Source organism: Syngnathoides biaculeatus, chromosome 5, assembly GCF_019802595.1.
Source record: "Syngnathoides biaculeatus isolate LvHL_M chromosome 5, ASM1980259v1, whole genome shotgun sequence".
Taxonomy (NCBI): Eukaryota; Metazoa; Chordata; class Actinopteri; order Syngnathiformes; family Syngnathidae; genus Syngnathoides; species Syngnathoides biaculeatus.
Window position 1 is genome coordinate 11201448 of NC_084644.1, and position 23306 is coordinate 11224753.

The 23306-nt window shown below is 45.5% G+C and overlaps 1 protein-coding gene across 1 annotated transcript; it reads left to right on the forward strand.

Moving 5' to 3' along the window:
• The first annotated feature begins 4421 nt into the window (after positions 1-4421).
• Positions 4422-22949, forward strand: ptpn23a (protein tyrosine phosphatase, non-receptor type 23, a). Its single transcript, XM_061818809.1, has 24 exons — positions 4422-4860; positions 7702-7776; positions 7867-7994; positions 8168-8244; positions 10330-10379; positions 10443-10574; positions 10706-10786; positions 10880-11011; positions 11123-11170; positions 11257-11313; positions 11385-11443; positions 11516-11595; positions 12500-12614; positions 12678-12743; positions 12820-12965; positions 13491-13802; positions 13877-14031; positions 14166-14497; positions 14568-16917; positions 17067-17251; positions 17335-17439; positions 17667-17805; positions 17897-18010; positions 20693-22949. The coding sequence occupies exons 1-24, from the start codon at positions 4777-4779 to the stop codon at positions 21233-21235; spliced, it is 5565 nt and encodes a 1854-aa protein (XP_061674793.1). The 5' UTR covers positions 4422-4776; the 3' UTR covers positions 21236-22949.
• Positions 22950-23306: the final 357 nt, after the last annotated feature.

The following is a 23306-nucleotide window of genomic DNA, read 5'->3' on the forward strand; positions in this document are numbered from 1 at the left end:
AGTATGATTGGCTGAACATGCCTGACGTAAAAAGAATTATGTGACTTTTCAAGTCAGGTGTGGTTGATATGAATCCCACTAATCCGAACCCACCATAACAAACATCTTTGTTTTTATTGACTACAAATGCGATCCACATTTGGAAAGGTCATCTCGTGAGAGCTGCGTCGTCGGCCCTACTCAGGAGCCAATCGTGTTGCGGCGGGGGCGTGTCTTCCCAGAACAAGAGTGTTGATTACTATTAAGGTGTCGTTAAGGTGTGAATCATCCCTGCTCACATCACGCAGTAGACATTTTGATTTGATACTGCGTTGTAAGGAGCGGCGGCACGGTGGATCAGCCGGTAAAGTGTTGGCCTCACAGTTCTGAGGTCCAGGGTTCAATCCCAATCCCGCCTGTGTGGAGTTTGCATGTCATCCCCGTTCCTCCGTGGATTTTCCTCCGCCCACTCCGGTTTCCTCCCACATCCCCAAAACATGCAACATTAATTGGACACTCTAAATTGTCCCTAGGTGTGATTGTGAGCGCGACTGCTTTCTGTCTCGATGTGTGCCCTGCGATTGGCTGGCAACCAGTTCAGGGTGTACCCCGCCTCCTCCTGACCATTGACAGCTGGGATAAGCTCCAGCACTCTCCGCGACCCTTATGAGGATAAGCGGCTAAGAAAATGGATCAAGACGCCACATCTGCTCCAGGTCAAAGGTCGGATAAAAATAGAAATAAGAAAATGGTTGACATCGTGAGGTGAAAGATGATGTAAGCTCCACCTCCCACGACGGAGTAACACGTTCCTGTGCCGCATCACCTTGCGTTTCCACGGCAACCAGCCGCACTCGCGCTGCCTTAAATATTTCTTATCATCAAATCCCACGCAAGAACTATCAACATGACTTTTTCAGTGCCGCTTATGGGATTAAGGATTAGTCGTGCCGCTGTGAGAATTCTAGGTGTTTTTTTAAAATTTTGTATTTTTTGGGTGGATGCTGACTTTTTCTCGTTGGATTATACAAGACACAATTCAAATGAATTTTGAAATGAACTCACATCTTTTCTAATCATACGTGCGACATGATGAGATATTTATACATCGATGGGCCATGTTGCGTGTCAGTGGGCACAAATGTAATAATAATATGAAATAATAATATTATGCAAATATACATATGTATCATTTGAAAAGAATTCTATTCAATTGGAAAACTTCATATCGTCTGAAAAAATATTGTTGAAATGTTTTGCAATAATATCTTAAATGCACTTGCACAAGCACTTTTTGGGGCATTTTAATTTATGAAAAGTGCTACAAAAATATATTGGATTTTATTTGATACTGCATATACTGTCTTCATGTAGTATAGTCTTTATGGAGTAAAATTATATTCGAAAAATGCAGATTATAGTTTTAAAATGTAAAGTTAAATTCAATAACAATAGTGTATGGTGGGAAAATTTGAATATAATAAATTGTAAATGAGTAGAAATATATGCATACTATTGTATAATTTAGTGTCAAAATATAGTGTAGAATTAAATAGAAATACATAATATAGTGTCCAAATATAATATATAGTGTACAAATATATATAATCCAACAAACAGATATATTACGGAGTGGACTATAATGTCATTATACATGATATAATATAGTATCCAAATATATAATACAGACAAGAAATACACAGGGAAAAAAACTTAAAAAAAATACATACAATAATCACATCACAGTAATTTTCATATCAATAGTATATTTAGAAAAAGTTGAGTTTAGTGTGCTAATATATGATATTGAGTCCAAAATATATCACTAGTGTCAAACATATGGAACCGCCCCGTCAGGGGGTCCAAACGGGCCGGTGGGGATGGACAACACATTCACTGCTATTTTTCAATAAAAGTAACTTTTGCTGCTAGTTTTCATCTATTTTCGTGGACGGTGCACTGATAACACGTAAATGACATCGATGCACATGTGAAGGTCAAACGACGTGGCAAACAAAATTGGTGCGCCACGTTTAAACTACAATTCATGAAAATAAATACCACAAGGAGAAAAGTTTTAAGACTATACCAAATTTGCCGTCCAAAACTTTTCTTCAAAAGAGGTTGCTTTGTTGGATTTTTTTTTTTTTTTTGGGAGGGGGGGGGCTTCTCAGCACTGTGACAACTTCATTTTTTTTCATGTATATATTTACTAAAAATGCATAACTAAAGGGTGCACACTCAGTGATTGATAATCCTGTTGGAATAATTTGGGATTAAAAAAAATTGGACTGTTTATGCTTCCCAACAAAATATGCAACAAGATAATAATGAAAAAATTGAATTTTTGCCAAACGTTGGCGGCACGATGGAAGAAGGTGGAAAGTGTTGGCCTCACAGTTCTGGCGTCCCTGGTCTGATCCCAGCCATGCCTGAGTGGAGTTTGCATGTTCCCCGCATGCCTGCGTGGATTTTCTCAAAGTACTCCGGTTTCCTCCCACATCCCAAAAACATAAAACATTAATTGGAGACTCTAAATTGCCCCTAGGTGTGATTGTGAATGAGTCTGTCGTATGTCTCCATGTGCCCTGTGATCGGCTAGCGACCGGTTCAGCGTGTACCCCGCATCCTGCTTGTTGATAGCTGTGATAGGCTCCAGCACTCCCCGCGACCCTCGTGAGGATAAGCGGGAAAGAAAATGGATGGATGGGTGGATGCCAAATACTTGTAATCATTGGGAAATATTGGAATCGTCGCTGTTTTTGGATTTTTAAGGCAAAAATATTGTGATCCGGCCCGCTTGACATCCAATCGGGCTGAATGTGGCCCGTGAACAAAAATGAGTTTGACGTCCCTGAACTAGAGAGAAGTGTTGTTGGCTCATAAAGTGATGTAATTTATGTTAAGAACAAAAATGAGAGAGTTGCAATGTTATATGGAAATATGAACAAAATGTTAAACGGAGGTGACAAAGGTGCCGTTGTTTGCGAAGACACTGTGATATGAATTCGCAAACGTTTGGCGTGACAGCGAGGAGATCAAGTAACCATGGCAACAGCGCTCCGAAACATCTCTGCAATGGCTCTTCTTTCACTTTCTTACCCCCCCCCCCGCCCCACACTTGTCCTCATCCTCCTTCTTCTCCTCGCTCATATTTATTCTGATCAACTAGCTCATTATCAAAAGCCGTCTTGCATGACTCCTTCACTTTCCTCCATCGCCTCCATCTTTTTCATCGTCATCCTCCTCGACGTACCTTCGACTTCCTCCTCCTCCGTCTGTCTCCTTTGTGCGTGTGTGTGCGTGCATGCGTGTGTGTGTGCGCGCGCGCCCACCTGTGGCTGCATCAGCATCCTGAGCAGCGGTCGTCATGGTGATGTGTCTGGAGCTGTCTGCCACCGTCGCCAACACGTCTACGCGGGTACACAGCGCCCTCCATCGGTGAGAAAAAGAAAAGCGAGTGACTGATTCGTTTGGAATCGTGCGTTTCATAACCTTTATTCAGAAAAGGGACAAAAATCCCACGAGGGGAAACGAACAAACAAAAAATGTGACAAGAAAGTGTTTATTCATGCCGTTATCCTGCGCGGCAAGTTAAACATGAATGCCCTTTTTATCAAATGCGCTGTCTCTTTGATCATAAAAACTCACGTAACAGGAATAGAAAGACTTGCAAAGAGTTCTGTGGAATATCATTTACAAAGGAGTGCAAAGAAAACAAAATTTATGGTGAATCCCAACATCAACATTCCGCTGAAAAAAAATAATGAGACAGAGTAGGTCACCTCCACTAAACTTCTGGGGAGTGCAAATTGATTTGGAGATGAGCTGGTAAAATAATTTAGAAAATATTTGTACAGAAATACACCAGAGAATCTACTTTTTGATTCTCAAAGTGGGCTATGAGGACAAATAGCGCTACACGGGCTCTCTCTGGTGGTAAGTGAATGAATTACACTCCAAGTCCAGTCCGTATTTGCTTTACATATTTTTTTGAAATGTATTTGCATGCAATACAAATTTGGGTTGTTATTTTTAGTTAAAATTCTTAGTTTGTTATATTTTTGCAACGCTCCTGTAAAATTACTTTTTTCTAATAAACTTTGTGGTCTTACAGATATTTTTCATATATTTTAACGGCTTTATTAATGTTAAGTTACATTTTAGTTCTCTTCTAGATTTTTAGGATATTTCTTGTTGTATTCTGTTCTTAGTCTCATATATATAAACTTCAAACATAAAAATGTAGACTGAGAGAAATTTATATCAAATAGGCTACTGCACTTACAAGTTATACTTCAGAGATAAGTACACAAGTAATTTGTTATATATATAAATATTTTTTATTATTTTTATTTTTTAAACTTTATTCTTGGCGAATCACATCATTTCCCAGCAATATTGCATTTTCGGAATACGACCCTCGTTTTTGATAAATATTTAGGTCCTACTCGGCTTCTGTAATTTAATTGTTGTTCTTCATGGTGGTCCTTGGAGAGCAAATTGTGTTTTGGTGTTGGTACTAGCTGAAAAAACAGTTTTAAAAGATGATGTTTTTCTTGACTGTACGTCGTCATCGCGTCACACATCCAGCCGACGTATCGACCGACTACATTTCCCACAGTCCCAAACGCGCGTTGCGTCTCCGTGACGTCAATTGCACTTCCGGTTCAAATGTCGACGGCTCCATGACGTGACACAGTTGTTTGGGAAAACAACCGAGTGCGTCTTCCAAAACCGACCGACAGGCCGACCTCGACTACATCCTCGCGGGCACCGCGAGCACCCGCCGCAGCGATGGAGGCGGTCCCCCGCATGCCGATGATATGGCTCGATCTCAAGGAGGCGGGAGACTTCCACTTCAGCCCCGCCGTCAGGCAGGTGAGCTGGGCGTTGACGCGGGGTTAGCAACGACTGGCCGCAAAACCAGCCAGCTTTGACCGCGGAGTGGAACCGGAACAGAACCAAAGTGACGGCGTTCGGTCGGCAAAACATTGACTGTGAGAAGTTTCCAGAAGGGCCACCCGCAGCCGCTATTTTATTTATTGCGAATATGTCGCTATCGCTAGCAGCCTGTTAGCGATGCCCCCGGCGGAGTCTCGAGATTTAAGTAGCCACCCGCTAACCAGGGAGCGGACACAAAGTGGACCAGCGCGGCCCGACTGGACCCGCTTTGTCCTGGCCGAGATGTCGTCACCGTCACGTGAAGCAAAGCGGCGACGCCATGACAACGGGGAACAAGTAGCAACAAGTGGCCTTGAAAAGACACTTCGAGTTTGACGTGAATAGTGTTTTGTATACCCCCACATACACAAGGTCTGATCAAATTTAAAGCCATGTTAAGCCGTTTTATGAGGATGACCCATTTTTGTCTCCCTTCCCTCATGTTGATAAAGTTATTTACCTTTGAGCTCTTCCTCATTCTTCATATTACATGACAACAACGTCACCCATTAAAAAACGTACCTTAGATTCCGTACCATAGATTCGTGAGAAATGGTCAAATTTCACTTAATTGGTAAAGAATTCATTATTTTTTCCATCTCTCCATGCCGACGACACATATTAACAGTCAGAACAAGAAAATGCTCTTCCACAAGGATGTCAGTTCATCTTTGTGTACTTTTTGCTGGGGCATGTTTATTTTGCGGCGTGCTGGGAGGTGCTCTCCCCCCCCCCCCACATGTAAAATGTGTGCTCTTGCCTTAAAAAAACGTTGAGAAACACAGCATTAGTTCATGTGTTGCCTCGTGCCCCTTTACACTTTATCATGTAGATATGAACGCTTTTTACAATCAGAAGTGGAATGTTGTGTAATATCCTTGCCCTTTTATTGAATGTTGCATGTTTGCTTGAATATCTGACTTATGCACGTGAAATGAGTGGAGTTGGAATATTCTAGACCAGGTGTGTCAAACTCATTTTTGTCGCGGGCCACATTGTAGTTACGATTTTCCTCAGAGGGTCTTGATAGTAAAACCATAGAAATCCCAAATCGCCTCATCATGTTTACACAAATTTATGGTCTCGTTTTGGAATCAGCAATCAAGCATGATGGGTTTTTCAACCATAGTTCATGTTTGGTCACACAAAAATTCTTATAATATCTCAACATTATCATTTATGATCTATGACAATTTCAAATGTTGGGACATATTTTCACAAGAATCACGGATTTTGACACCAGTGATTTGCCTTCGCGGGCCACATGAAATTATGTGACTGGTCGGATCTGGCCCTCGGGCCTGGAGTTTGACACCTGTGTTCTCGACTGGGCTATGTCGGGTACAATGTATTGTGTTGTATTGTGTTTGCAGGTTTGAGAGTGTTATAATTTTATTGGAAAACATAAAAACTAAATCTTTATCTCAAAACTTCACATGCATCCTTTTCCACGCATGGATTATGTTTTTGCAGATGCACAAACCACTCCGAGTAGACATAAGTTGGCACACTGATGGTGAGCCAGCAGGAAAAAGTCCCTAAAATATGGACAATGTCCAATTGAATCGCTTTACACAGAAAAAACATAAAACTTTGAGTGGATCTACTATCCCCAATGCAGTGTACAGGTTATTGGGTAACACGAGGTAAAAACAGCCATGACATTTTCAGTCATTAGTCCGCACACACACTCACACCAAGTGAGGCCCTGCCTTTTAAAGCCAGACACATTCAAAGTTATAGATACAATTGAAGCCAAACGTTTACATACACAGTGCAAAAGCACACATTTCATTTTTTTTTGTTTTACTGTCTGACGTTAAACTAAACCCAGTCACTCACATTTGAAAAATGTACGGCTGTGGCCAGTCCTGCCTGCAGATATAAAGTTGGGTGTGTGTGTTCTGTTTGTAATTGTGAGTGTACCCTTTAAGAGCAGAGAGGGGCGGTGTCAGGTAAAAAAAAAAAAAAAAAAAGACGTCAGGCCCTGAATCGGTTTTCATGTGCGGTGAGAGTGTGCGAAAAGTGCGTAGTGGTCCAGTTTACAGGGAACACTTGTCAGGACTACACAAAATAAGTAACGTCTTTCAATAGCTATGTATTTCTACTTGTAACAAATTTTACACGCATGATTTTTCGTGCTCAACTGTGCAGATTTGCGAGTGTGGTGGCGCTCTAGCGCGTACGCGCCTGTCAAATCACAGTGACGGTAAACCGTTCCTGTTTCAGCTCAGTCAGGATCACCCAAATTATTTAATTTTGTGAAATGGCACAATAATGAGAGAAGAGATTTAGATTTTCTTTGAGGTCAAAAGTTTACCTACATTTCTATTCCTACTATCGAGTGGCACTTCCTTTATTCCGCGAGATATTTGGTGGATTACTCTTTAATAATAATATTTGATAGCTACTTCCCTGAAGTTTTCTTATTGGTGCGTTTAAACAATTTTATCTACTTTTTTTTTGCATCTGGGTCAAAAATCGATGTGATGTGTTGCTATGTTCTCAATTGTTCTATGATGTGTTGAATTTCCTGTTGCATTTGTCTCATGTTTGAGAATGTTCTGTCACTTTGAGAATGATCTGTGACATGTGTTCTTGAACGTGACTTGACTTATTCCAGAATGTTGTATCCTGTGTTGCAAAATGTTCCATAACTAGAACGTTGGTGACGTGTTCAAGAATGTTCCATGATGTGTTAAAATGTTCCAGAATATTGAAGAAGAGCTGACGTTTTTTTTTTGTTTTGTTTTTTGTTTTTTTTCTGGCGTCTTCTAGTTTATCTTGAAGAACTACGGGGAGAATCCCGACAACTACAACGAGCAGCTGAAGAAACTGGATACGCTGCGGCAGGTCGGTGCAACATCTCGTGAACGCAGTCACGCGGCCGTTTCTCGGCGGACAGCTGAAACGTGTGTTTTCATGCGTGCATGTGTTCGTCAGAGCGCCGTGAACGTAACCAGAGATTTTGAGGGATGCAGCACGTTGAGGAAATACTTCGGTCAGCTTCATTACCTTCAGAGTCGTGTTCCCATGGCAACAGGACAGGAGGCAGCTGTGTCCATCTCATGGTACAAGCTCACATGCACGTACACACACGCACACAGTCAAAAATTAGGTTAAATCACATAATTTAGTTTGCTTCCATGAGACAACAACAGACTGCCTCAGTAAACCAAATGCAACAACAGCTGAGTCACTGATGAAACTGTGTGTGTGTGTTTGTGTTTGTGTGTTTGTTTAGGACTGAAATCTTCTCCGGTAAAACTGTGATCCATGATGACATCAGCTATGAGCAGGCGTGTATTCTCTACAATCTTGGTAGGTTGAATAGTTGCTACGTTGTCCTAAACACAATGACACCGGTTTTAAAAAAAGAAAAGGAAAAACTGTAGACTAAATGGCCTTTTTGTGGGCTTCAACATGCCTCAAAAGATCACCAATCAAAATGCATACATCCTGGTGAAAATTTTCAGGATTTAAATTTTGAATTTCAATCAAAAGACAACCTGACAGCAGTTTGACGGGTCAACACAAAATTGGGTAGACTTATATCAGAAGAGGATGCCCCAAAAAGTCTGATGGACCTACATCTTAAATTGAACAGGAAGTTGGCCATTTTGGTTTCAGGTAGCCAGTTTGGGCAAATTCTTTCACTTGTAGTTAAAAAATAAATCAGGCCCTCGTTTCCAGTTTCACTGACAGAAACAAAAGTCTTATCGTAACAGGATGCACACACAAAAAAAATCTGTCTCGATGCCCAAAATTGAACAGAAAGTCTGCCATTTTGGTTTGAAGCATAATCTTTGGGCAAATTCCCTCATTTGTGTCTCCTTGAGAATGTTAAAATCACCTCCAGACTCCCAATTTCACAGATGTCTTATCATAACAGGACACATGAAACAAGACCTATGCTCAGATTCGAAAAGAAAGTCAGTCCTTTTGGGCAAATTCCAATTGCGAGTACTTTGTCAAGCCCCTGTTAGGGAATTCGCTCAAATGAGCCGCAATTGGAAAGACCGAGACAAACGGGCAATGCAAATCTGCCAGCTAATATAGAGCTTGTGCACCTGCGTCATAAAATCACGTGACTTTTGTTTACCTCACTATATTGCCGGTCAAGCAAAGCTTTGCTCAATGCTAAGTCTGTTGGAGACGACACGAAAATACCTCTTCGAGCACAATGCCCAGAGTTTTGTCCGATACCGTTAAACATTTAGAAGGTGATAATAAACGAAGGTATGTGGAAAAAAGACCGACACTTGGCAAAGAGGACCCATATTTAATGCCAAAGTTGATGTTTTCGCCGATAAGAAATTGGAATTAATTCACTTCCGCTTGTCTTGGACAACCAGATCTACACATGTATCTGGTGAGCAAGTTGTCGAGATTTACGCGTAAAAGTTATAAAGCGTAGAAAAGTCTGGACACATACAAATGCTTCTTTGCTGTAGCTGTTCTCAATCAAGAGTAAATGCCACATAATGATGGGAAGATGGGTCGTGAACGCGGGAGAGTCTTCGGCCACACGTTAACTTTTGCCAAAATCCATCGATCTTTTCAGGTAAAAAAAAATGACTCCTGGTTTTACACAAACTCGCATTCATTAAAAAAAAAAAAAAAAGAGGACAAGCGAGTCCCAGTGCAAAAAGTCAGGTTTGTAAGTTGGCTCATTTGAGAACAATACATACAAAAAGAAAAACTGCTTGGAAAGCCTTCAGCCCCCGTACACGGAAGCGTGTTGCGGTCACACGTTAACCTATGTAAACCTCTTTGCGACAGACGGTTTATATTATTCTTTTAAATATGCATTGGACTCATTTGAGAATAATGCATATTTTAAAAAAAGTCTGTGGGGCAGAGGTTTACCGAAGTTTAAAGTGTGGTCGCAACACGCTTCCGTGTACGTTGGAGACGACTGTCTTTTTTTTTTTTTTAATGCATTGTTCTCAAATGATCCAATTTGGCATTATAAATACTTATTAATTTGAGATTAAGAGTAATTCCTACCTGAAATAAAATGATCACTACACAGGCGTGTGTATTTCGGTTGGGCACCATCCATCGCATTTAATTGCCGAAATCCATCGATATTTTCTTGGCTTTTTCAGCTGGTATTCTATAGAATGACCTCTTTAAATAGCTGTCTTGTCTGTTGTGACAACCAAAAGCACAACAAGTCTCGGACGTTGTGAATAATCTGCTCCGGTTCAATGTCCCCCACGCTCTCGAGCAGCTCTATTTGACCGGCAATGTGGTGCCGTGAAAATGGTGACGTCACGTGCACGAGCTCATTAGGCAGAGCATGCCATATAAGTTTGATGATCATTTCATTAATCAAGCATTTCCTTGAGCTGTATTTTGTGTATAAATTAATCAATAAAGCTCAGTTGTGTTTACTTGTAGGGGCACTGCACTCCATGTTAGGAGCCATGGACAACCGTGTGTCTGAAGAGGTACGATGCACCCAAACAGTCACAGACGCACACGATACTCAACGCAGGTTGTTGTGGTTTTAGGGCATGAAGGTGTCGTGCACGCACTTTCAGTGCTCGGCCGGAGCTTTCTCCTACCTGAGGGACCATTTCAGTCATAACTTCAGCGTGGACATGAGCCACCAGATTCTCAATCTCAACATCAACCTCATGCTGGTAGGACACACATGATGATGAATACGCAATAATACACTGACATAACACGCCTGCTACATTAGACACAGATATGGTCATGGAAGACATTGTGCACGCACATGTCATCGAATGTATGTGTGTGCGTGCGTCAGGGTCAGGCTCAGGAGTGTCTTCTAGAGAAATCCATGCTGGACAACAGGAAGAGTTTCCTGGTGGCTCGCATCAGTGCTCAGGTGGGCGCTTCGCCCGTCAATCGTTCAAATGTGACGACATCATGACGCTTGTGAAAGGCTGTTAAGTGGGCAGATACCCTGCGACGCCCCCAGGTGGTGGATTACTACAAGGAAGCCTGCAGGGCTCTGGAGAACTCGGAGACGGCTTCCATGCTGGGAAAGATCCAGAAGGACTGGAAGAAGCTTGTCCAGATGAAGATCTACTACTTCGCCGCCATCGCGCACGTGAGTGTGACGTGCACGTGGTGTGTATTGCGTGGTTGAGGTGGTGTGAGTGTGTGAAAGTGTGGCACAGGAATCAAATCAGTCGCACACCTCACTGTTACTCCTCAACAGCTCCACATGGGTAAACAAGCCGAAGAGCAGCAGAAGTACGGCGAGCGGGTACGTGCACACTTCCACCACCAACTGTTGCGGTCAATTCCCGGATCCTCTATTGTGTTTGAGTGTTCCTGGCTCTTTGTTCGCAGCTCGCGTACCTTCAAAGCTCATTGGACAAATTGTCTGAGGCCATCAAGCTGGCAAAGGTACAAAATTTCTAAGCACAGCATCGAGTTGGTAGCAAAGACGGGTCTTGAAAACACGTTTGTCCACTTAGGGTCAGCCCGACAGTGTCCAGGATGCCCTGAGATTCACCATGGATGTCATTGGTGGCAAGTAAGGAACACATTTCCAAAAAAAATTGAAAAACACATTTGGATTTACTTCATCTGTTTGGCCTTCTCATAGATTCAACTCTGCAAAGAAGGACAATGACTTCATCTATCACGAGTCGGTTCCTTCTCTGGAAACGTTGACGTCTGTCAAAGGTAACAGAGAAACTTCCTCTGTGTAGTGTACCCATTTAGCTTAGATATTAATAGGGCTGCACTAAAATCAAATCCATTACATCCTCGGTTCTCGACCACAATCCGTTCCAGAAGGCGGTTTGAGAACCGAATCGATATTTCCCACGTCTGCGTACAGAGGTTGCGTTATACACAATAACGGGTGTTGTGGATGACCTGGTCGGGCTGCGCGTTATGTTATTTCTCGGTTTTTCCGTGGTGCGTTCGAATTCACAATAACAACGCGCGTCATGGGTCAGCTGGTCGGGTTTTTTGGCGGCGTGGGAAGTCACGAAGCATGTCGTGGGTCAGCTGGTCGGGCTGTGCGCGTTCTGTTTTTTTCCGGGTCTTGTCGCAGACGTTCAAGAACCGATTTTCGTTCTCAAACAGAAGCAAAAAAATCTCGAAATTGGACAAAATTTTCCAATCAAATATTCATGTGCAGCGATGTACATGTTCAAATGAAGTAAATTCAAAAGACCTTTTTTTCACTGTGGGTAATGAAACCATTCATGGGCAGGGTGGCAATTTTTTGCCTTATTGAGATAAAATTCTCCTAACAGGCCACAATCAAGGAAATAACACTTCTTTTTCCATTTATGGTTCAGTTATATGATAACTTTACTAATTTATAATCTCGTCCCAAAAATGTGACGCTGCCCGTGAGAGGGTACTTGGGTTTTCTTAGTAGATTGTCCCAAAAACCAGAATCAGAATCAGGTTAAAACACTTAAATATTTTGATATACTTAAGGACATAATGCGTGAAATTCATGATGTCCCAAAAATGGGACGCTGCCCACAAATGGGGTATTAATAATTGCTATTTGCTAATCCCATATTGCTGAGCCCTGTCCAATAATGACAAAGTTCCATAACGTACGCAGGTGCGCCCCTGGTCAAAGCCCTCCCCGTCAACCCCACAGACCCCAGCGTCACCGGACCGGACCTATTTGCCAAGCTGGTGCCGATGGCAGCCCACGAAGCCTCGTCGCTCTACAGGTAGACTCTTAACGCTGTTTGCAAATTGCCACAGTAGCTGCTACACAATATTTGTGTTCGCAGCGAGGAGAAAGCCAAGCTTCTGAGAGACGTCATGGCCAAGATCGAAAGCAAGAACGACACACTGGAGTGAGCATAGAGCATGTGTGGGGATGGAGAGTTGCTAAATGCTAAGCTAACACATTTCCTCCCTTCACTACACTAGTCAGTTCATGGACTCTTTGGGTTTGGAGCCAGAGTCCGTAGACAACCTGGATATGTACAACCACATCCCACCGGTCCTGATGGAGAAGTGCGCCGCTCTCAGTGTGCGGCCCGACACCGTCAAGAGCCTCGTTCATTCCATGCAAGGTGGGCGGCGCACCAACAGACAAATACTGTCTAACCGTCATTCTCAAATTGGGGTACAGAGGTCTGCAAAACAAAACTCGGGGGCAGCCGCACATTATACTTTGCAAGAAGTCATGGTTGTAATTTAGTTTTTTTAATGGAAACCTACGTATAATAAAGCAGTTACTCCCTCCAAACTTGTCTTTGAGCCAGTCTAAAAATGATTGTGACGTATCATCAGTTCTTGGAGGGATCACTGTAGTAGGTCTTTGTTCTTGTGAAGATCACAACTTTTTAAAAAACTTTTCTTAACTTTTTTTTAAACTTTTTCTCAAAAGATTACCAGTTTTTAATTGCAATGTTGGGAAAAGAGTCCATGGTTTAAGTCCTTTATAATTTTTATGGAATTGATGGGTATGGGTGATAGTTATATTAATCGGTGTTTGGCGTATTCAGGGGTCCTTGGAGTCCTTGAGTCCCTGGATTCAAAAATTCTGAAAACCTTTGCCTTCAAAGATTTTCATCTTGTGTTCTGTGCTGCCTCAGTTCTCTCCGGCGTCTTCACCGACGTGGAGTCATCCCTGCGAGAGATCAGAGATGTTTTGGAGGCAGACGAGGTGGGCGAGCGGACCCTTCAGGAAACCGGTGCCCCGGCTGAGTTCCACCCTGCAGAACAGGCTCAGCTTCTGGCAGACATCCGAAGGGACCTGGAGAAATACATGGAGGCCCACGAGAAGGCCAGCTTTACCAACACAGAACTCCACCGGGCCATGAACCTGCACATCAGCAACCTACGTCTCCTGGGCGGATCCTTGGAGAGTCTGAGAGATGCCCTACCCCGCCCACAACTCAGCGAAGGTAGGAATGGACACGATGGACACTTTGAACTTGTCTGCGCAGAAGAAGCAACTACATTGTGCTGTGTTGAGCAGAGGAAGTCGCTGGGCTGCAATGCATGAAGCGCATCCTGGGGAAGGTTCAAGAAATGAGGGACCAGAGAACCACATTGGAGAAACAATTGCGGGACCTCATCCAGCAGGATGACATTACGTCCACCCTGGTCACCACGGAGAGAGCTGACATAAAGGTACAATTTCCTAGGATGAACCGTCCAGAAAGATTAGTTGCTGAACTTGGAAGTGCATCGCAGGCCTCACCGTGAGGCACTGAACCATCAAGTCAAGTGTTTGTAAAACTTGTAACTCCACTTTGTGCTTCCAGAACGTGTTTGAGGAGCAGCTGAAGAAGTACGAGCAGGTGAAGGTCTATATTGACCAGAACCTGGCAGCTCAGGAGAACATTCTGAAAGCTCTGACCGAAGCCAACGTTCAGTACGCATCGGTCCGCAAGGGCCTGAGCCAGACGGAGCAGCAATGGACCGGCACCGTACAGGGATTGGTGGGATCCTACGAGGCCTACGAGGACCTGATGAAAAAGTCACAGGAGGGGAAGGAGTTCTATGATGACCTGGAGGCTAAAGCGTCGCGTCTACTGGAGAGAGTAAAGACATTGTGTCAGGCGAGGGTGGAAGAGAGGAAGCCCATCGTTGAAAGGCAGGATTTTCTCTTTTGTTTCCATGTTGTAACTACTCGAACTAACATCATACCTCTGCTCCACTTATAGAGAGAAACTAAAGAAACCTCCAGCGAGACCCACAGCAGCAAAGCCGTCCTTGAAGCCAAGATCTCAGGATGAAGACTCTAGTCTGGAAGATCCAGAGTTAGCCCAAATTAATGCCGCTATCTTAGCTTTACGAGAAGACCAGCCAGCTGAGCTTCGCAGCCTCCCGCCCGACATTCCTTCTCTTCCCACCTCTGCGGGTCATCTGCCAGGTCCGGAGGTCGTCCTCCCCCCAGGTGCAAATCTGGGCGGCGGCAGCTCATTGTCTTGGCCCGGTTCTTCGGCTGCCGGTCTTCCTCGCTTCCCGGCCAATCTCCCGCCACCGGAGCTTCTGGCTCGAATCGCTCATTTTCCTACATCTGGCACGCTGCCGGCACCAGGACCTTTGGCATGCAGGCCCATTCCTCATATGGCTCCTCAGATGCCTTCACAACACCCTACACAGGCAGCTTACAGGCCTCAAATCCCTCAGGCGGTTCCGGTTTGTCCTACTCCAGTCCGACCGGCAACCACCACCGTGGACAGCATTCAAGCCCCTATACCCAGCTACACTCCGACACCTCGCCACCCTCTCCCACCTTCGGTTTCTACTGCCTACACCGGACTCCCACAAATGGGTGCCTACCCTCACTTTGTGCCCCAAATGACACAGCAGAAGCAGGTGCGAGCTCAGTACCCATTACCTGTGGGGCAGCCCCAGGCCCCAGGCTACCAAGCTGCACCGAGACCCCTTCCTGCCCCTCACGTTCCACTGCAGGCCTACCCTCATGGATACATGCCTCCGCAGCACGGCGTCCCTCAACAGTACCCTCAGGTTTTCCCTGGTCATATGGGACCACAGCAGAACGGCTACCAGGCTCCGCCTCACATACCCCAGGGTTACCAGGCCCCTCAGAACTACGCTCCCCAGCAGCACCCTCAGGTGATGCCAGGCCCGATACAAAGATCGTCTCAGGGCCTTATTCCTCCACAAAATCCTCCCCTCCAACTCTCCCCAACATCTCAGACTGTGCCACCCGTTTCTCAACCTTATATCTCTCACCAACACCTCCCAATGCCCTCCAGTGCCCAGCAACTGGCACCGCATCCCCAAATGCCAAGTGGCCCTGGAGGGCCAATGCCTTCTCCCAGCCAGACAAACCACCCAGCACTTCACCCACAGATGCCTCCTGCTTCACAACCTCATTTGCTTCCTGGTTCTCAGGTCCATATTCCAAGGGGTCCTATCGCCCACATCCCGCCCACCTCCCTCGCCCCGCAGCACCACCCCCTTCCTGGACATTCTCCCATGCCACAACCGCCTATGTCCATGCCCAGTCACACCCAAGTCCAAGCCCACCAAACTGGGGGCGTTTGCTACCCTGGAGGACCCCCCATGATGCCGCAGCAGCAACTGGCACCACAGCTCGTTGCCCCGCAACCGCCTCAGGTCTCCCTTGGCATCGTCCACTCACAGTCTTCTATGTACCCATCAGCTCCAGGAGCTAATGTGCCCCCAAGTGCCCCAATGAGACCCCCTGGCATTGTCCCACATGGTCTACATCCTCACATGCCCCCACAGCACATGCTTCAACCCTGTCCTGGAGGTCCACCGGCAGGACAACCACCCCATCCTCCCTCTCCTTCTCCTGCCTTGTCTACATCCCCCATTTCTGCCCCCCCATGTCTGGTTGGACCCACAGTCCCTAACATGAGCGGTGCAGTTCCAGCAACCCTTCAGACTCCCTCAGCTGTTTCTTCTCCTTCCACTTCTCTGTTTGAGCGTCAGAACTCCAGCAACCACGACCTCCTCTCCTCCAGTCCTGAGAGCCAGCCCGGGGGCACGAAGTCCCCCACCAATGTCCTCCAGCCCACCAAAGCAGACCCTCAGGAGGGGGAGCGTCGCAAGAAGGACTCCCAGGGTGTCCTTCTTATCCAAGGCGATCCGTACCAATCTCCGGAGCTCGTGGCCCGGCTCCACGGTGAACTGGAACGTTTCCGCGAGCAGGTCGAGTCCCTGGAGGAGCCTGATGAGGGCGAGAGGGGGCTGTCTGAGTTGGATTCACACTGGAAGGAGCTCCAGGAACAGCAGGAGAAAGACGCCCGGCAGCTGTCAATCGCCATCGCCCGCTGCTACACCATGAAGAACCGGCATCAGGACATCATGCCCTACGATCTCAACCGCGTGCTGCTGCAGTCGGGCAAAGATGACTACATCAACGCCAGCTACATTAAGGACCTGTCTCCATACTGCCCGCAAATCATTGCCACGCAGGCACCGCTCACCGGCACCGCTGCAGACTTCTGGTTAATGGTCTACGAGCAGAAGGTCTCCTTGGTGGTCATGCTGGTGTCAGAGCAGGAAGTGGAAAAGGTATGGAAGCTGCTATAGCGATTTCTTTGGCGGTCTTAAAAAGTCCTCAGTCTCTTTTGCACACTTTGATCCATTCAACAACAACAAAAATCAGCCAATCTTTGTGTCCGTCTTTGGTTTATGATGGCATTTTTTCCCCACCCCGACAGGGAAAAGTGGTGCGCTACTTCCCAACGGAACGTGGCCAGCAGCTGTCTCAGGGTCCCATCACGCTCTGCTTGACCACGCACAAGACCACGGCCACCCACGTCGAGCGCATGATCAGCTTGCAGTACCGTGAGCAGAGCCTGAAGCGCACCGTGGTCCACCTGCAGTTCACTTCTTGGCCAGAACTGTATGAGCGCTCACTTCCTGTCGCTCCCTCCCACCCTGTCCGCTATTTGTTGTTTTGACACCTGGGTTTTTCGTGTCGACTAGGGGGCTCCCTGACAGCAAGAGCAACCTCCTGCACTTTATCCAGGAGGTCCACGGACACTACCTGCACCAGAGACCCTTACACACTCCTGTGGTGGTCCACTGCAGGTAAAACTACAAATACAGTACTGCGGACGGTAACCTACTCACAGAGAGAGACGCATATAGTAACGTTCTAGTACCTTAAGGGGAGGTTCAAGGTCGAACAGAGAAGGCGAATTGTATTGCTGACAGAAAGTACTAGTTCTGAGAGAAGGTTTTAGTCCCAATAAAGGCACTCCTTTGCAAAAGTCTTAACCTGAACATGCCCCCTTGTTTGTCTGTCTCGTTCGTAGCTCTGGTGTGGGTCGCACTGGCGCATTTTGTCTGCTCTACGCAGCAGTGCAGGAACTGGATGCGGGGAACGGCATTGCAGACTTGCGAGGTCTGGTGAAGAAAATGCGGCAGCAGAGGAAGAATATGCTGCAAGAGAAGGTAGTACGTCGCCTCGAAATTGCAAAGGTACTTCACAGTGTGGGTCTGCTTAAGTAACGGATGACCCCTTGCTCACCCGTGTACCCCACAGCTGCACCTCAAGTTCTGCTACGAGGCCGTGTTAAAGCATGCAGAGCAGGTCCTGCTGCGACATGGCATCTCTGTGGCAACCGGGAGCAGGAACGCCTCCTCTACCGCCTCCAAGGTGACAATGCACATACATATTTAAACAATCAGATAAATACAGCATATGCACTGATTCCTAGTTGGCTGGGGTCCACTGAGAAGCTTCTAGTCCCAAGTGAAGTTTTGAGACCATCTGTCTGTGGTCAAATCTGCAGTCCCAAGAGAAGGTTCTTGTCTGAGACAGTGGTGTTGTCCCAAATGAAGGTTCTAGTGCTGAGTTCTCATCCCAAGTGTATGTAGATCAGGGTTCATACTCAGTCGGACCCAAAAAATGTAAGGGCTTTTTAGGGCCATTCTTAGGGGCTGACACGGAAAATTTAGGGCCATCGTGGGAAATCAAGAGTAAGGAAAAAAGACTCACCCAATGGTGCCATCGACTGTTCTTGGTTCATCAAAGGTTCCAGTACCTGTGACAGTGATCACCTGTCGCCCCTTGTGGTAGTTCTCATTGATATGACCATTGTCAACGTCTTCACAAAGCAGTATACAGAAAAACTGATTCTAACTACAATTGCAACTGTATACACAAATGTCTTCTACTGATGTCTGTCTCAGCACCCCTACGAGTCTAGCTCCTTGATCCTACCCAGTGCCTCCTCTATTTGCTGCTGCAGAGGTGCCAAAGAGGCTCTCTTGTCCTTTGCTCTGCCTCTGAGTGCATTGGCCTCAGTGATAAACCTCAGTTTCCTCTTTTCTTCTGCCTGCTCACACACCCTGTCAGCCTTCTCAATACGCGTAGATATGTCAGTCTCTATTCTGGCTTTTTTTGGCTTTGAGGCAGTAGAGATGAAAAGTGGGCAGCGATGGCAAATGTAGCCAGGTACGAAGTCTTCTTCCTTTCCCCACCGTGGTAGTTTTTAGCAATGTGACTGTGTGGGAACATGACTGCAAACACTTTGGAATTATTTTCACAAGATTTGTAACTGTGATGGCTGCAGATCACTTTTAAGGTCCACACGATCTCTGCCTTTAACGAGTCCGCCTTCGTGTATTGAACTACGTTCATAGAGCCTGACTTCTGGCTGGTTGAAGTCGATGGCTGGACAACTGTGGGTGCGCATGCACTGCCAGTACCACTGCCTGAAGTTGATGCTTCACTATCTTGATATTTCAGAAACAGATTCATACCAACGGAAGATGAGAGAGTCTTCGCCAAATCAGCGTGTCTCCTTTTTTTCCGGTGCGACTCCAGCGCTTTGACGCCCGCCTTTCCTAGCCGGTAGCTCTGCTTGCACAGATGGCAGTAAAACATGTGCCGATCTTTTGCATCTCGACGAACCCAGCTTCCAAACTCCTTACTTTCAACCCAAGCATCATGAAAAATGCACTTCCCCATGATACAAGTTGGATCGATGAAAGACGTAACGAAGACCAAGTGAAATGCCGACTCACGGAAACGAACAACGGAATATCGACGACAAGATGGCGACTCGTTGTCAACACGGTGACTTCCGTTGACAATTTCCGGCTGTTTTAGACGACAGACAAATCGCTATTTATTTATTTTTTTTTTTAAAATAAAAGATTTTTTTTTTTCGGGAGAATTTTGGCGGTAGAGGTCCTCCCTTTGATTTTTTTTTTTTTTATAATTTAAGGGCTTTTTAGGGGCTTGACCGGTTTTCGCAGATTTTAAGGACTTTTAGGAGCCCCTAAATGCACCTTCGAAAATTTACGGCTTTTTAGGGACTTTTAGGGACGCGTGCGAACCCTGGTAGTACAGTGATGCCTCGGTTCTCGTTCCAGAAAACGGTTCGAGAAGTGATTTGTTCGAAAACCGAATCGATGTTTCCCATGACGATGAATGGAAAAAGAAATAATGCATTCCAAGCCTAAAAAATTGAGCTTTTTAAAGCATTTTTTTTTTTTTAGCTTTTCCTGATTATAAACTGCAGAGTAGAAATACATGTATAGTTTAAATTCTTTATATAATAAAATAATTTAAGTAATATATTTATTTTTTTGCTTAAAGTGTATGTTTAACACGTAGTGACACAGCCCCCAGCCTTGTTATCTTACATCTTCATTGACAAAAGTGCAGAATAACCTTAAACAAGCAACTTTCCTTCTTTGGAGCCATGATTGGGGGGGGGGGGGTGTAGTCCTCGATAAGAAGAAAGACAGCAGTCACTACCGGGGCTGCGTTATACAAAATAACAAAAGTGCGCTGGTTGCGCAGCACACGTTATTTATTTCATTTTTGGGGGGGCATTGTAATTGACAACAACAGAACGCGTATGGGTGGGTCAGCTGTTTGCGCCGCATTCGATATGTTTTTTCCGGGTTTTTTCGGCAGAGTGGGAATTTACAACAATGCGCATCATGGGTGAGCTGGTCTGGCCGCGCGCATTGTGTTACTTCCGGGTTTTGTCGGGTCATTCAATTACTGATTTTTGTTAGAAAACAGCAAAAAAAAATCTTGATATTTTCATCCGAAAACCGTGGACGTTCGAGAATCAAGGCTTAACTGTTCTCCCAATGGAAGGCTGTAGTTCTGAGACAAGATTCCAGGCCTGAAATAAAGGTTTCCTCCCAAGTGAAGGTACTTTTGCTAAAGAATGTTGTAGTCAAGAGATAAAAGTTCTAATTGCAATATTATGGTGTAAATCCAAACTAAAGTTTCTCATTCCAAGGAAATAGTGGACCGTATAGTCCCACAATCCTTCACAACAAAACTTTGACTTCCTGGTCTTGTTTTTTGCAGCCATACTCCCGCCAGGAGTCCCAGCAGGATCTGGTTTTGGGTGCCGACATGCCCATCAGCTCCATACAGGCCACCATCGCCAAGCTCAGCGTTCGCCCCCTCGGCGAACTGGCCCCAGAGGACCTGGACCTGGACGATCAGAATGATCCGACCATCTCCTTTTCGCCGGCCCTCAACTCGCCGGGTGAACCTGGCCACGTTCCGGAGCCTGTCGCCACCTGCCCGGGCCCGCCCCTGTCACCTCCCGACTGCCCGGGGTCACCGCCCGCCTGTCTGCCCTCGCCGCCGCCCAACGGTCTCGATGAGGCGTCCCCGCCGCCGGAGACTTCGGCCACCCCTCCGCCGCCTTCCTCCTTAGAGCTGCTGGCGTCGTTGGCACCCGAGGCTTTCTCGATGGATGGCGGCGGGCGAGGGAAACAGCGGGTGACCAAGCAGAGCTTCCTGCAGCCGGCGGAGGGCCAGGGTCTCCACGGGACCAGGGGAGCTGAGAGCACAGACCCGCTCAGCAGCCTGGACCCCCTGTGGAGCCTCAACAAGACCTAAAAAAAAAAAAAAAATCCCAGCATGCACCACCATCACCAACCACTTTTTTTGTTGGTAAGGCGACCAATCAAGCAACTTCCTTTGTAAATATTTTTAAGGTTCACTAATGTTTAACAAGTAAATAAAGTAAGCGAGATGCCACATTTACTCAATGCCTCCTTATTGGCGTAAAAACGGCAAAAATTGCAACCGGCACAGAAAGCCAACGAGGGGGGAGGGATGCGTTTCCTGCCTCTAAATGTCGGCTCTTAGGGTTAGTTGCCCACGTGGTCTTTGTGTTTCGGGAGTGTAAGTTGGATCCTAACTTAGGTCGAACCGACACCTGCACGGATAAGAATGACCAATTTGGAAAAACACTGAAAATGTCTGTTGACTGGGGTGGGGTTGCTCCCGTTTTTGGTCCTATCTCCCGTTTTTGGTCCTATCTGCACGGTTACACTTTTTTCAAGTCATGCCCGTCTGAAACAGTTTTTGATTCCAGCATCCTTGTCAATTGCCCTCGCTCGATCGTCCTCCTTTTTTTCTCACAGTTTCGCCATCGTAAAACTTTGAACACACCGTCGCTCAGTTCGCTAACTCACAAGTTACACTGCGATTTCTGAGTACCGAGATCTCACACATGTACATGGCAATGGTGAAACTCGATTAACCAACACGATTGGATCGTTATACTGTGTGTTGTTGTTCAATCAAGTAATCTGCCGCAAACAAGTTTTGTTTATGTCGCAAAATGCAAATAGTTACACTACCGAGCATGTTAAAACAGTGATAGTCATATATGATAGATAGATGACATATGATAGTCGTGCTTGTGCTGCACTAAGCTGAACTTGCAGCTCGGCGCCCACCACCGAGAGGCAGGCGCATGATCTCCCCCCCCCCCAAAAAAAGAAAAATTCCTGCACCAGGTGCAATTTGGAAAGGAGCAGTGTGGGTTTTTTTTTTTCCCTTCAGATTTTTATTCCGTCTACGGATGTGGAAATCGCGGAAATGGAGACATTGGGAAGCAATTTTTCTGTGTTCCAAAGCATGGAGAAGATAGAATGGAGTTACTGAAAAAAAAAAAAAACGGCAACAAAAGTGGCTGGCGATGTGCAGATTTGAACAAAGCTCAAGTACACAAGTCAAATAGTTATTTGGAAGTCCGTTCTGATTATTTTAGAAGCGGTAAGCGCGTGTATTTCTCGTGTCCGGATATTCTACTTCAAGGAAGTCTTTCAGGTCCTTTGAAAGTACATCGTCGTGGAGACTATACAGCTCGCTATCTTCACAGACTTTGATCTTCTGTACATATCTAGCTTTAGCGACATCATCGAGTGACGTAGTCAGAAAACATCCGCCGCTCGCCGCTTACGCGTCGGTCTGTTGACGTTGCCGTGGTGATGTCTGCAACGCCTAGCTTGTCTGTAGAAATGGCGGCGATTAGCACGTGATTGCAACCCAAGAATTGTTGTTTGATAACGCAAATAGGGCTTTCAATTTCTCAGCGTTATCATTTATGATATGACAATTTGAAATTTTGGTACTGACTTTAACAAAAGTCACAGATACACATGATTTGCTCTAATAGACCACATAAAATCATGCGGAAGGCCAGATCTGGCCCCCAGGCCTTGCGTTTGACACCTGCGTTTAATCTTCTGTACATATCTAGCTTTGGCGACATCGAGTGAATTGCAGTATAGGGAGAAAACATCCCCGCTTTTTGCCGCTTGCTTACACATGTTGCCATGGTGATGTCGTCTGCGACGCCGAGTTTTTTTCTGTAAAAATGGCGGCGGTTCGATTGAGGGTGCATTTCTATCATGCGCTTGTGGCCCAAGGATTGCAGCTTTTCTAAATAAAAAAAAAAAAAATCGACATTTTTGGATCCAAGTGAAATTCAGCCATGTCAATAAATTTTATGCGTTACATTGGCCCTGTAAGATGACTTTCATTTGCACCATGACCATATTAATGTATTAAATTCAAAATAAATGATTTATAAAAATAAAGCCGTTAATAATGATTAATTAAATAATGCGTCACCAAACAACACCGTATATAGTTTGTGTGTGGTGAATGTTTTTTT